Source organism: Rhea americana, unplaced genomic scaffold (genome assembly GCF_003343005.1).
Source record: "Rhea americana isolate MKP2758 unplaced genomic scaffold, rheAme1 scaffold_23, whole genome shotgun sequence".
NCBI lineage: Eukaryota > Metazoa > Chordata > Aves > Rheiformes > Rheidae > Rhea > Rhea americana.
In genome coordinates, this window is record NW_028186346.1 from 6,134,193 (window position 1) to 6,148,849 (window position 14,657).

The 14,657-nt window shown below is 37.4% G+C and overlaps 1 protein-coding gene across 1 annotated transcript in view; it reads left to right on the forward strand.

The window, feature by feature from the left end:
- The window catches only part of PCCA (propionyl-CoA carboxylase subunit alpha), a 287,460-nt gene that overhangs the window by 105,813 nt on the left and 166,990 nt on the right, over nucleotides 1–14,657 (forward strand). The window contains exon 11 of the mRNA XM_085305994.1: nucleotides 5,152–5,302. Within this exon, the coding sequence (XP_085162120.1) occupies nucleotides 5,152–5,302 (151 nt within the window). The remainder of the gene's footprint in view (nucleotides 1–5,151; nucleotides 5,303–14,657) is intronic.

Consider the following 14,657-nt stretch of genomic DNA (forward strand, 5'->3'; position numbering starts at 1 on the left):
TATTCTGGGAAGTGTAGACAGTAAGGTTTGTCTGAGTGCTTCCTGTGCCCTGGTTAGTGCTGGGCCTTGGCTTCTTGGCACATGTTGGCAGTCAGACAAAACTTCCAGCATTTTACAATAATTCTGCTTTGCCCCAGCTTTGTACCTTTTTGGGAGGTGCTCTTGGCTTTTYACTTTACCACTGAGGTTGAAACTTAAACAGATGAGCAGCATTTTGTAGTCTGTTTTTCATCCTTGATTCAGTTGCTGTTCCTGCTCTACCCAAACTCTTTACCACTTCTTTTCGGAGGTGTTTGCTATGAGAGAGTGTACTTTGGCAAGAGTTGAATTCCTCAGTGGATCTCTGGGGAACCCCTTAGTGGCCCTTCATCTCAGGAGAAAGCAGTGTAAGAGAAAGCAGCTGTTTTCTGGTACCAAAAGAGAAGGGAGGCTCAAGACTCATCCTGGCGTAAAAATGGTTGAATGCATTTATTTGGAAGGTCAAATTCAGCATGACTGTCTAGCATCATTTTTGCTTCAGAGTGAATTTGCTTGTGCAGATCTTAACCTAAAAGGAAATTCTATGTTTTAGTCAGGGCTTGGACTGGAAGAACTTTAACTTTGCCCTAACTCAGAAACAGTTTTAGTATTCCAACCTATTGGTGTCTCTGCCATGATCTTAGTGAAGATGTTTAGTACTGCAGTGCCCATCTGTTGTATTTCTCTGTCTGGTAGCATCTTTTGTAAGGGATTCTTCTCTGTGTAGAGTAACAGGGCCCATAAAACTTACCAGAAAATCCATTGATCCTTTAAGACTAAAAGTAAATATACGAATCTTAGTTAACTTCATGTTCAACAGCTGAAGCTCAGAGGAATACTCTTAAACTTCACTTTGGTGAGAGCAGACCTCCAATCTAACTCTTTCAGGACCTGTTAGGGGCTCTTTAAAGTGCTTAACTTTTGCCTCAACACTTGGGTGAAAGATTTTCCAGTCATTCTGAGGGACTTGGCTATTTGTGCCATTTGATGCCGTAAGTTAGATTTTATACACTTTTTCCAGTTTTGAGTTCAGACTGTCTGTGCATTCAACTATTGAACACGTTGTCAGCTTTCACCAAAACGGTCTGGGATTTTCTTATGGTGACTCATGGTCTGCAAAGAAAGGACCTTTCACATACTCTGACCATCCAGCACTATCCTTTGCTTTAACTATCAAAGAGATTGAGCATTTGATCCCCATATGGAATGACATTTAGATATCTTTTCTCAAAGTGCTGAGCTTCAGGATGCTGTTAAACTTTCTGCTTGAATTATCAGCTTTTCATGTACAAGCAATGATGGAACAGCATCCTGCCACTGTGTTCTGTATTAGCATGCAAGATGCATACTAGCATCCACAGTGAGCAAGTCATTAGAACTTAGTAGCTGCTACTTACTCTTCTTTGTTATCTCTGCCTGTTCTCCAGAGGCTTTAGGTGATGCCGYATCCTTTTCATAAAACCTTGGCAATACAATACTCTTTCAGAATATGGTTATTGTTGAGGCACGCACTTAACCTTTTTCCAAAGTTTCCTTGAATTCCATCTCAGCCTGGAGACCAATTTCTTAGTATGTTTTTTCCTTATTTTCTTTTCCTAGCATATCCATTTAGAGTTGAGCTGCCTTTTCTATTTTAGATACTAGTTTTGCGTTGTCTTTTTAAATTGAAAGATGTCCTTTCAATTTCAGTTTAAAGGACAAAAACTAAGATCTAGGAGAAAGGAGATTTCAAAAGGGAGACTGTTTCATCAGTAAATGACTGCATTAGAGGGTACGTGAAATGGTTAAACTACTTTTGTGACCTTTTTGGTATGCACCATTTTTAGCTTCTTTCAGGAATGCTTGTGCCTGGAAGCCGCATGGACTGTGCCTTCTTTTACTTTATCTGGGCATTAAGCTCGCTCTGAAAGCTTTCAGTGTGGTGAACTTTAGGACCATATTCCAGTTAACTGTCAGGATGCTTCTTGAAGTCAGCCACAGTTGGAATCAGTATATACACAAACATGTGATGGAAAAGATGTTTTTGAACTATAGTGTATGTATATGTTCTTTCTAGAATTGTGCTCTGTATATATACATTCAGAACTTACATTTCCTATCACACTCTAGAAATCCTTGAAGGATTCTGGATTAAGAGAAACTGCRAGCCCCTTCCTTTCTTGGCTATGTACATGATTTTTCAGTGGGCACAGTTCAGACATTGGGACAAAACTGTTTCTTTTCTGAAATATTTTAACATATTTATGCCTGAAGTGTGGCAGTATGTGTAGACATCCCAAAGAAGAGCAATTACTGTAGATGAGTAATTTTTTTGAAACAAATCATTTACCCAGAGCAGATAAGCTGAGCTTGGAGTTTAAAAATGAAGATACTAACCTCTCCCAGTATAGTAATATCTTCAGAGGAAGCGTAAATGTTACAGGTGAATTATCATTTTTTTAAAAATGTTTTTTGTGCAAGTTGAGCAATAAATTTTCACTGACAGTGTAGCTCTGTGCTTTTCAAAATACTCAGTCTGATCTCTGAGTGAAGGTGATGAAGGTATTTTGGGAAATATTTTCTAATGAACTGGAGGYAGAAGGTAACATTTTGCTTATGTGGTCATCTCTTTGGATGTAGAAACAATAGAACAAGCCAATTGTATTGTCTTTGATCAGCTTTACAATAGCTTGAAGAAGGTCTTATGRCTGAAATGTCAGGTCTGATCTTATTTTTTTTTCTTTCTGATGCTTTTATCTTGTGAATCCCTTTTATTTTGCAGCCTTCATGCTGCCACAGGAGCTATTTGGTCGAAAGAATAACAAGTATATGTGGGAGAAAGGGAGGTGAAGTCAGGTTTAAAATGCTGTGTTTTCAAGTGATGCCTAATTAGGTTGGAGAAGAATTATTTCAGTTGTAAAAGGTGAGTGGTTAAAGAAGGGAGAAACAATGTATAGAAAGGTAAAGCAGCAGAGGGGAATAGGAAAACTTCAGTTAATTAACCTAGCTGATTGYAGGGATAATCCAGTCATTTTAGAACATAAAGCTTAGCTATGTGGCCGAGATCAAGTTTAGCAGTATGATACCTCTATTCCATTCTTTGGCTACAGCAGGAGGTAACACAGACATCTCAGACATACATTTAACAAACATAGGAAGACACCACTGTAATAAAGGGTAGTAACTGTCTTTCATCCATCTAACAAGTAATAATGGTTATTCTTAGAGTATGAAGCCAATATTGAAAAGGTTTTGTTCTTCATAAGCCACTTTTATTGAACTTTCATGACCAAAACCCTGCAGAAACCCTAAATTGAATTGTAAGTTGTTAATTTAGTGCAATGAGTTACCCTCATTGAATCAAAATAAGAAATACGAAACTTTTATATCACCAGTACCTATTTTTGATAGGTATGATAAGGATTTGTGCTTCTGCTTTTTCTTTTGATCTGGCATAGGATCTGCTGGTAGCTTTGTTGGGGTCAAACTTGATTTCCTTTTCACGCTGATCCTATTTTTTGCCAGAAAAGAAGGTTCTTCTAAAATTCTAAAAATGCCTGCTTTACTGTCCGTCAGAATCCATCCGCACTGGCACTGAAAGGACCGAAACTCAATGTAGCACTTTTGCTTTGAGAAAGGGATTCCATTATCTCTGAACTTGCCTAAATATTCTACGCTTTTTGTATAATGTCAAATATGTTTTTTTTTTCTGTTGGCAGAACTCTCTAGCTTTCCTGTGAATATTTGTCTTAATGAAAAACCTCAGAGGGAGTGCTGAAAGGAAAGTCTTGACCTAGCTAGTAATGGTCTTTGAGTAGATTCTAGAAATTCCCAGAGTTTCATGGGCCACTTCAAATAAATGGAGGCTTCCGATTGGTCCTTTGCAGCATTAGGACCCACTTCTGAAGACACCCCAAGAGAAAAATTTGGTGTGGTGGCCTTTTCATTTTAAAGAAGTGCTTCTTAAAGTGATAGCTGAATTGTGTGCCTGAGTTAAATTGCCACAGGAAGGTAATGAACATTTATATGTTACCTTCTATCAGGTAAACTGCTGAATATTGAGTTTTGTTGTAAGTCAGTGTATCAGGATGAAGGCAAAACTGTTCCACAGCTTTGATGGAAAGCCACTGAAATTTCCCTAAAATTAAGTTCTGAATTAGCAATCTGTATAGGCTGATATAAATTTGATTTTGCAGTACAGAAGAGAAGAACACGCAAAATATGTATCTTCCTTAGTCTTTCAGTTCACTAGACCAAAGGAGTGAYGTACTGCTCTTCTAGAATGGGAAGGCTTGGCATTTGAGCAGTGATCACAGTGTCTCCTGAGCTGGTAACTTTGGAGGTCCTTGAGTGGCATCTGTGGTGTGTAAAGTTGAATGAATTGCAATTGCAAACACAGATAACTAAATGTTTTTGATTTACAAGAAGATCTGAGAGAAGAAATAYTGCACGTGAAACTGTGATGTTGATTTTTTTTTAGTTAAATATTAATTAATATCCAGATTTTCTTCACTATACTCTTATCCACATAAGAAACCCAAATTAATACTTTGTGAACTTCCAGAATTTTGTTGTTGCATAGTGCATCACTGAAATTACCATGCTGTTTTAATTCAGTCAGAAACTCCTCTCTCCTGCCCACCCCCCGACTTACTGTCCTCTATTTTGGCATTCTAATTTTCATTGGATAGTTTCTTTTCTTACAACTTCATCATGACTCCTTACTTTCTAATTACAATTAAAAAAAGCCTTCCAATGAGTCATGGATTTGTATATACTTTTTTTTATTTAGCTTACATTTTTATGGATTTCAGTGTTGCAGAAAAGTTGTTTTTTTATTTTAAAGAATTTTAAAGAATTTATCCTGAGTGTCCTGTACTTTAGCTGTGATTGTGAAGACTGTAGTGTATATTTTTCAAATGATCTTAAAATGAAATAATAATTTTTTTATAAAGCTAATGCTAATCATGAGACATCTGAATATTTAGCAGTATTTTTGTACCAATATAAATGCAATGGCAAATACTTGACAGTCTTGACATGATGTCTTCATAACTTAATGTTGTCCTCTTCTTTTGGTATTAGTATAAGTAGAAGATTGAATTGTTTAATTGCATTTTTTGACTAAAGAAAGGCATTGCTTCTGTATTGTAGCACTTTTCTAGACCCTGAAACTCGAAGAGCAATGGGAGAACAAGCAGTAGCTCTTGCCAAAGCAGTAAAATATTCCTCTGCTGGAACAGTAGAATTCCTTGTGGACTCCASTAAGAATTTCTACTTCTTGGAAATGAATACTAGACTTCAGGTAAGAAAAACAACTCTTCAGATTCAGAGAAGTGTTATTTAAAAAAACAAAACATAACCTCTTTCCTTACTTAGGATCTGCTACTGCAAAAGGCTGCATAACTAAYGAAACTCATGTAAGCATGTCCCACTGAAGTTAAAAGGGTTACTCTCTTAAGTAAGCCTGTGTATATAAGACTTTGCAGCAGTGAGCCCTTAACAGCACTCAAGTAAGCACTCAGAGCTTTTGCTCTTTGTTGCACTTGACCTAAAGACCTTGCAAGAGGTCACTGTTAGTGCTGCTGTGAGTTCACAGTAAGTGGCTGGCCACTATGCTTTGATGCTTTTCCCTGCTGGCCGCTGAAGTTTCCTTTTTATTTCTTATACTTTGGTAGTAGTTTGCTGAGTTTCTCTAGGAGAGTTAAAACTGTGTGTGTATATCAGAGTTGAAAATGACTAGCAAAATTAATATAGTTGAAAGCATGGATGACATCATGGTATAGGATTGTTGTAAGAACTCCTGTAGTTAAGTAGTAGCTGTTATAACATGCATTACAAATGAATGGATGACCCTAGTGTTTCATTGACAAGCTCTTCTAGGCTTTATTTCACTACTATAGTGCATATTTGATCATAATCTAAGAAAATGGGCACATAATTTGAAGTCTGTGTGTCATTCTCAAAGACTGGAAAAAAGCCTAACTTATGAACAAATAGTACTGTAGTCTTTATCCTCCTTCTCTGACTTCAGATAGTAACAAAAAGATTGAAATGTGACATCAAGCAATAGAATGATTAACTATTTATTCCATTTAGCTGTATTTAATTAGGGCTGTGTTTGTACATGTGGGCAGGGATAGAAAAAGCATATAGACATCCCTGTAATCCCAACATCTTTGCATGACTTTGTAAACTTTGACTTACATATGACTTTGGAGGCTCATAACTAGCAGTGTACCCCAGGGTTGATAGTGGGTCTAATCCTGTTCAACTTGTTCATCAGTAACCTGGATGAAGGGACAGAGTGCACTCTCAGCAAGTGTGCTGATGGTGCAAAACTGGGAGAAGTGGCTGACATATCCGATGGCTGTGCTACCATTCAGAGGGACCTGGACAGGCTGGAGAGATGGGCAGAGAGGAACCTCATGAAGTTCAAAGGCAAGTGCAGGATCCTACATTAGGGAGGAATAACTTCATGCATGAGTACAGGCTGAGGACTGACCTCCTGGAGAGCAGTCCTGTGGAGAAGGACCTGGGGGACCTGATGGACAACAAGTTAACCATGAGCCAGCAGTGTGCGTTTGTGGCCAAGAAGGCCAATGGTATCCTAGTTTGCATTAGGCAGAGCGTTGCCAGCCCCTCTATTCAGCCCTGATGAGGACACATCTGGAGTACTGTCTCTAGTACTGGGCTCCATCATGCTCAATTCTGATTTTACTAGGACTTTGTCTGGTAGGCATAGTCTGCTTTACCTCAGACTCAGTTAAAAAGGGTAATAGTTAATTGCTATGTACTGTTTATGAAAATGTTATGAAGAATTTCTGTCTCTTTGAATACATTCTTTATGCTTTTCCCAGCTTTTGAGATAACTTCCAGTGACTCTGTGCACCCTCATTTTTGTGGAAGAAAATTCATTTATGGATTTTTTGTAATCTACCAAAAGTTCTAAATGATTTCCTTGTTACAACTTGGCTATCTAGGTATTATTTAGCCTGACCTGCAAATGGAATTGGCAATCAAGGATCTTTGGAGTTGATTCTCTTTGCAAGTTGTTTTCTATCATGTTATTGTACTGTGCTGTGGTGTCTATTTCCCCCTCCMCTCCACTCCTTAATACATAGTGGTAAGAGTATTTGAAGTGAAAAACCTCCAACTTGCTTTATTGTAGAGGTCTCCGAATACACAGTAAGAAAGCTCTCACAATTCTGATTTTAAGGACTTTAAAGACTCCTTTTGAAATATAGCCTAAGCAGCTTGACAATCCACTCTAATAGCGGACTCATTTCTTCTATCTCTTAAAGAAATTTACTAATCTCAAATTACAGTACTTGAGTAGATATTCTCTAATTCCTCTATCTTGTCTATGTATTGCCTCTAATTAGCATTTCAGTTTGAGGCTAGAGAGTAGTAATTTTCTCCAGTTCTTCCCTAGGCTTACCCAATTGATCTGTCACTTTTTTCCAGGCCTCGAGCTTTACTTTCTGTTCAGTTAACAGTTATGCAACTAACATCTAGTTCTGGCTCCCTTCTATTAAGAGCCAAACATAGAAACTCTAATGACACTTGTCCAATTTAACTTTAGAACCAGGAGAGTCTGCAGATGTCCCTGTATTGCTTCAGCCTTTTCCTCTTGCATCTCCTAACTGTTCTGCCCTATTTTTGCAGAACACTCAACAGTTGGAAGAGCTTTCCTGAAACATGCATCTTATATGTAAATATCTTTGTCAATGCAGCTATCTGTCAGCATCATGAGAACATGTCTGCTAAATTAAATAATTTCCTGTATCTTTGTTTTAATGTTCATGTAATCACTAATCAGATCATTGCAGCCTTTTTACTTTAGAGTCTGATACAGACTTCAGAATAAATTTGATACTAAATCATATCCAGCATTTTTGCACTGTCTGCTGATTTCTCCCCTCCCCTCCCTTAGGTGTATCTGTCACGGATCTCTTCCAGTATTTCTTGTAAACTATTTTGTAGTAATTGAGAGTTGTATTATTTGGTTATCTTTTTAATGGGCTCTTTGGGAAGGTAGCTTTTTTGCCGTATAGTCCTGAAAGCAAGCATAAATAGCCCCTTACAAGAAGTCTATTTTTTATTTAATTTTGGTGGGAAGTGCTGCAATGTATGAGGTTGGAAAGTTAATAAAGTTCGTGAATCAGCTCTATTGTCACTTGTATACTACACAAATCTGTTACAGATGTTTCACTCCCTCCAAGTGATTCAGCTAGAGTGAATTATTCTTTGCTGCTGGCAATGTATCTTTTATTTTATCTGCTTTTCTGCTGTCTTTCAGAGGCTAGCTGGTAAGTGTGAGGTGAGATTGGAAACTTTCATAGCAAAATGAGTTATTCTTGCTTTTCACAAGAGAAGGTAGAAATGTCTGCCCTACTGGCTACAAGTGAACTTCCTGTGTGTTGTCATTTAATGTCCATTTTGAATGGTTTTCAGGCAGTTTCACTGTTAGCATTGCTGAGGCTAACCAGATGTTGAATATCTGATGTTTTATAGCTCCTTGCACTGTGATTTTCTTGGTGTTACCTGGTTGTCATTGGYTTAATAAAAGACAGTCATAAACAAAAGTAGCCAAACAAGAGCTTTGAAATAAATAAAAGTTACCAAGCCCTTAGACTGATAACCTTTTAAACTTGGAAATTGTGTTGAAATCTCAAGCTAGCRTCAGAAATGCTGGCTTTCAGGAGAAAAGTCTTTCGCTTTTCATTGGAAGACTAGAAATGTTCCCTTTTGACTTTAAATTAAAAGAGTCTACAGTCTGTAAATAAAGAATATCTATTTGCATAGGGTGTATGGTGTGYCTAAATGTCCTAAGCGTGAATCAGTTAGTGACACTAAAGAGAAAGTATAAAATGTTTTAGAAGCTGTTGTTTGTGGTGCCATGAATTCAGAAGCATCCCTGGATGGCTTAAAAAGAAAGCAAGGTGTTTCAGTGGTATTAAGAGAGCAGTTACCCTAAATATAATTTATATCTTTACATATAATTTATGTCTGATCGATTCTATAGACTGTATTCAGTACAGTGAAGTTGAGRAATATGGTAATTTATGAGAAACAATGTGTTTTCTCCTCATGCAACAGCTTGAATATTTTTCTGTCATCATGTTGTTTTTAGAAAGTTGATTTAGAAGTTGATTTTTGTGGAATATTCTGTTGACATGTAAAAGATTTATTTATCGAAAGCAACTGGCATATCTTTGTGTTTCTGTTTTGCAGTTAATTATAGTGGGAGTATTTAACTATTTTATGTAAATGTGTTTTCAAGTTCCTTTAAAATAAAGCAATGCACATAAAACATTGCTAGAGTTGAGTTCATCTCTTCTAGTGTTTTTATCAGACTTTAGTAGCTCCTGGAAAGTGTTACGCTCCAAAGATTTGGTTTTGTACAAGACAGGCAATGCCTGGTTTAAAATACAGAGGAAGAATTTTTTACTTACGACAGTTTTGTCTCTTTATACCTCCCTTTTTATCTGTGTGTCCATTCAGAGAAGAATAAAAAGCATGTCTGGGAAATGCCTACGAGTGTGTACAAATCCTGTTGGTTGTTACTTGGAGCTCCACTGTTCTTAGCGGTATCTRTCTGCCATTGCACGTCATTAGGCAGCACCAGCTACGTGTTTGCTCTGTGAAAGGGAGAGAAGTGTTGGAAAATAACTGCAGCTGCACTATATAAACAGGAGCAGCAAAATACAAATAGCAAAGTGATGAGCTCAGTCTGAAATACCAGATAAAACCACAGAGAAGTGTTGACTTTGATATCTGTAGCAGACCCATGGGATGGCAAGAGATGGTTTCGTTGTCCACGTGTGCGTAGCTGCCTGGAGGCCGGATTGTGCTAGGTGGGAAGGAGCGCGGGAGCACTGAAAGGGGCTGTCAGTAATTAGAGGAGCAGATTTCCACGAAGGCTGAATGGAGGCGCTTCAAAGGCAAACCTCAAGTGACTTTGTCTGCTGGTTGCCGAGACGCTTCTTCATATTTCTTAATACTGGAATCTTGTTTTGCTGTGACACTTGCCTTTAGTCATTTTAAATAGGCTAACGAACAGTGTCAGACGGTAAAGACGTTCAATTGCCGCTAACCTGGGCTGGATTTGAACTCTTGACCTAAAGGTGAAAGGTCTCTTATCCCATTACTGATCCCCTAAGCCCACCAGGATCCATTCTGCACACAGTTTATACCAGCTGTTCGTGGCCGTTTTCAGAACCGAAAGAAAAGGTGATTTTGCTGCCAAACACCACTTCTTCACACAAGAGGGTCAGCCGACAACAGTTAACCAGATTTTTGCCACATTCTTGCCTCCTAATGCAACTTTCATTATGTAGCTACTGGTCGTCTGCTTTTGAGGCTTTCCAAAAGAGCTACAGAAAAGCATTGCTAATTGTTGTTGACAGAAGAGAACGACATTGTTTGTATAAGTCAYTGAGTCTGAAAGATGCCATTAACAGTGCTGCCAGGGCATGGAATGATATCTTAGGGACAGCATTACCACATAAGTATCATAGAAAGCTGCTAAAGAGTGGGAAAAAAAGGGGGTTCCTCTCCATTTTTAATAAATACAGAAACGAAAGATCGTTCTTCAAATGGCACATTAGTTCTTTTGCTTTAGCAAATTCAGTGTAAAGAACATACAAGCATGGCTGCAGTGTGACAAGAGCCATCTTGAATGAAGGACCTTGAGAGGCCATTAATACTACTGCTAAATGTAATGAAAGCAGAAAAAATAGCGTCTGTAGTAAAGAAGGCATAAAACAATTTTGGTGGGTATAAATTTCTTTATTTTCTTATGTGCCACATGTTGTGGAAAGGAAATTGTGTAGAATTACCAAATTGAACGATTTTTTTTTGAACTGTGAGATCTTAACTGTCGAAGATCTCCTGAAATTGTGAGCTAGATGACCTGTTGGTGTAAAGCGTGTGCAATTTGTTTAAATCAAAGAAAAGACAGATTCACAGKTCATAAGCTATGTAAGTGGTTTTTGACCTATGTCAAAACAATAAAGAAACGAATCCTTGCAAAGAAAAATTGATGAACTGAATCCGTGGGTACTGGAAAATAACATCCTGTAAGGAGGCAGATTAAATATTTCAAAGTTAGTGTCTACTGTCTAAAGTTAGTTGGTATCAAATGTCCGTGCATTAGTATTTATTACTGAAGCATCTTATGAAATAATTAGATGTCTGCCTGAGCATCTCAGTTGATGGAAATTTCTCTATTTCTCATTGCATTAGCTGATTTCTCAGTTTCTGTATCGAATACTAGTAACGGCAATTGCTGTTTCTTTTCTGATTTATATACTATGTCTATACAAAATGGCAACATAGAAAGCAAACTTCCTGTTATGTTTTCCTGTGTGATTTCCACTGAGTCTTTGTATCAGTCTGACATTCTTTCCAAAAAGCTTCCTCCCCCTCAAGCCAAGTGCCGGAATGACTGTTGTGAACCACTACAAAGGGCTTATTTTGCAGAAAGAAGATGTGACCCCAGAGTGCTCCCTACTTGTAGTAGTCAAAAACTTGGCATGTTTGAATAGCAGAATAGTCCTCCAAAATGAAAAATAGGTCTGCTGAAATAAAGGGGGATGGGGAACATCTATAAGATGGTGGGTTTGGGTGAAGCAATGTTAGTTTGGCTGTAGAGGAAAAGCACATGGGATCCCAGGTGAATTATGTTTCCTGAAAACAGTGGTGTATGTTGAAAGTTTTGAAATTACTTATTTGAATGTAATGKAGTATATGATATCAGCCAGGGACTTCTAGTAGTAGGGATGACATAGGCTGTAGTCTTTCCTRTAGTACTTCTGAAATTTAGATTTTCTTGGCCTCTGTGCTCTATTTGAATGATCCAGCTGATGTGTGATAAACTTGATGCCTTATGAGCACAGGGGCAAGAGTGTAATCTATGAGAWTGTCCAGAAGTGTTTGCTATTAGATCTGAGCACCTCATTAGTCGTGAGTAAAATTATATCCTCAAATTATTCCCCTTCATATAAGGGAAGCATCCGTTACCAATTTAACTGTTAGCTCAAACTGTTCATAAAAATTGCATGACTTGTTGTAGCTGTGGATGAACCCCAGTACGGTAAGGCTCTAAGACTGTTAGTAATCACAGAATAGGACTGAGAATTAGCAGCCTTTCCATACTCTGCTGGGAAGATGTCAATTGTACATCAACATGTCAACATGTGCTGTGTTGACAGATTCCTTTAGCCTGTTTGTAGCTGCTTCACCATCTATAAACTGGGGCTTAATATTATTTTCTCAYAAACTTTGCTATTACTGCTGCCAGTGACCTTTGCTATAGAAACTGGAAGAGATTAGGGAAACAAACACTCTTGTAGTGCTCAGAAGAAAGCTGATTGCGATGAGGTCTCTGAAGAAGAGCAGCTTCTAGTAAGAAGAGGAAACRCTTTCCTTTTGTCCTTTATTGATATTGGTGGCCACAATAATTATGACTTTGGGGACTTAGTAGAAACAGTTTAAGTGTCAGTCTTAGAGAACTAGGTACGTGTGGATCATGGGAAGTTGAGAGTCAGAATTTAAATAAATCTATACCATACTTAAATGCATTAAAATGGGAACTTCCCATTACAAATTGTTTATGGCCAGACTTGCTGTAAGTAGCAGAACCAGTAGTAAACATGATACTTCTGGCAGCTAACTGTACTGATCAATTTTTCTCCTTGTTCTGCTGATAATACGGACAGCTGCCCTTGTATAGAACTTAGATCTGTAGACTGTTTGCTGCAAACATGTCTGGTTTTGCCTTTGTGTTAAGGACAGAGATAATGTGAGAATTCATCCACTATCATATAAGCATACCACCATTGGCTCTTGCCTGATTGACTGAGGTCTCACTGGCAAGATCTTGGATTGGCTGACTTTGYGTATGACCCAAAGCTAAAAGAGTGGTTCAGCCTGTGTGATGGAACGCCATTTGTGAGCATGCCTCCATTCATCTGTTTAAAAATTTAATCCTTGATTTAGTAGCTGTAAAATGGAAAATAAAGGCTGTTGGTGGTGAAGACATATAGAAMAAAATTAATAGAAGAAAATACAGTAGGAAGAAAAGTAGGCAAGAATGACCCCTGAAGTAGAAGTCTGAAAAGTAAAAGGAGCTAAGTTTTAAAACCTAACTTCTTGCAGTGTTTTAAAAATAGATACACAGTTACTTTACTTAACTAACTGGCACAGTTCTTCTAGAGCTTTCACAAGAAGAGAATGATGATGCCCATGTTTTCTGGGAGCAGAGGGGCCCAGTCTCTTCACTTCTGCTGCCACATCCTTCCTTCCTTTGTCGAAGATCAGAGCTTTAATTCTGAATCCTGCATGCATCTCTCTGTAGCTGGATTTTTGCACCTGTAGAAACTTATTATAGGGCACCTGTTGTCATTTGAATCAGGAAATGGCATTATTGCTTTGTTAATGTYCTATACTATATGCTGAAGCATATCTTATACAATACTAAAAATACTGAATCCTTCTTGCCTTCTGCTTGCCAAAAGAAAGCTACAAATACTAGAACAAGTGCAATTTGAGCTGTAGATGTTTCAGAAAGATTAAAGTAACAAATAAGTCAACTAGAGTTTCAAAGCTGAAAGTCTGTTTTCTACCCTATTTTAGTGATCTGATAGTCTTAATATATACATTTTAGATGTATTTTGTAATGCAGAATTAGTGATATGATTGATAGATTCTACATTACGTCTAAATAGCAATAGTTGAAGCCTAGTCTTCAAAAAAAGCAGACAAACTTCTCCCCACYGCAGAAAACCCTCTAAAAACTTTGCTTGTCGTGTTTTCTGAATACTGTTTTGTGGGCAGACACAAAGGGAGTATTTTGGTGAAGCAGAAGAAAATATTGACTGAGTCAAAGATCTGTACTGAAGAATGGATTAAATAAATGTTTGTGAGTTGTAAGAACCAAACAACAAAAATATTTTTCTTTCCAGAAACATTCCATCCTATTTTGATCATCAACAATAAAGCTGAAAACAACAATGAAGCTATTGAATCTGAAATGCCAACTATAATCCAACAAAAATGACACTATAACTAAATAATGCAAATGCCTTTGTAAAAAAAATATATATATATAATTTAATCTTAACATTGGAATTCTAGACATGTTTTAAACTTGAAGGTAACTTTCTACAACTTAAAATCCAAGCTAAGAGAATTAAGTTTTGTTGTCCAGTAACTGATGTGTGCTAAGTAACTTTCTGTTAAAATCAAAGAGTTTTAATAGAAATTGAATTGCTTCAATTTAATGCTGTAGGGTAGATACTGAGTAGTTTCACAGATTCTCTGAATACTGTTATTAAGCTTGACGTGCTGGAGAATACCTAATGTGTTAGGTAGAATCAAGATTGAATCTCAAAGATACATCCTTAAACTGCATAATCAGATTCCCATTTCAATGTCACTTTCATCCTTCAAAGAATAGGTGCTTGTTTCAGTGATGATTTGTCATTAAAATTATGTCAAAACGTCTTAAAATGTTGTTGAAACTATAAACAAACTCACAGCAGACACAGGACTAATTATGGGTGCCATCTGTTTATTTTTGCAAAGCTATTTTCTTAAAAACCGAAGCATCTTCTTGTTTTGATAAGACACAGAGATTATTATAATGACTAAAT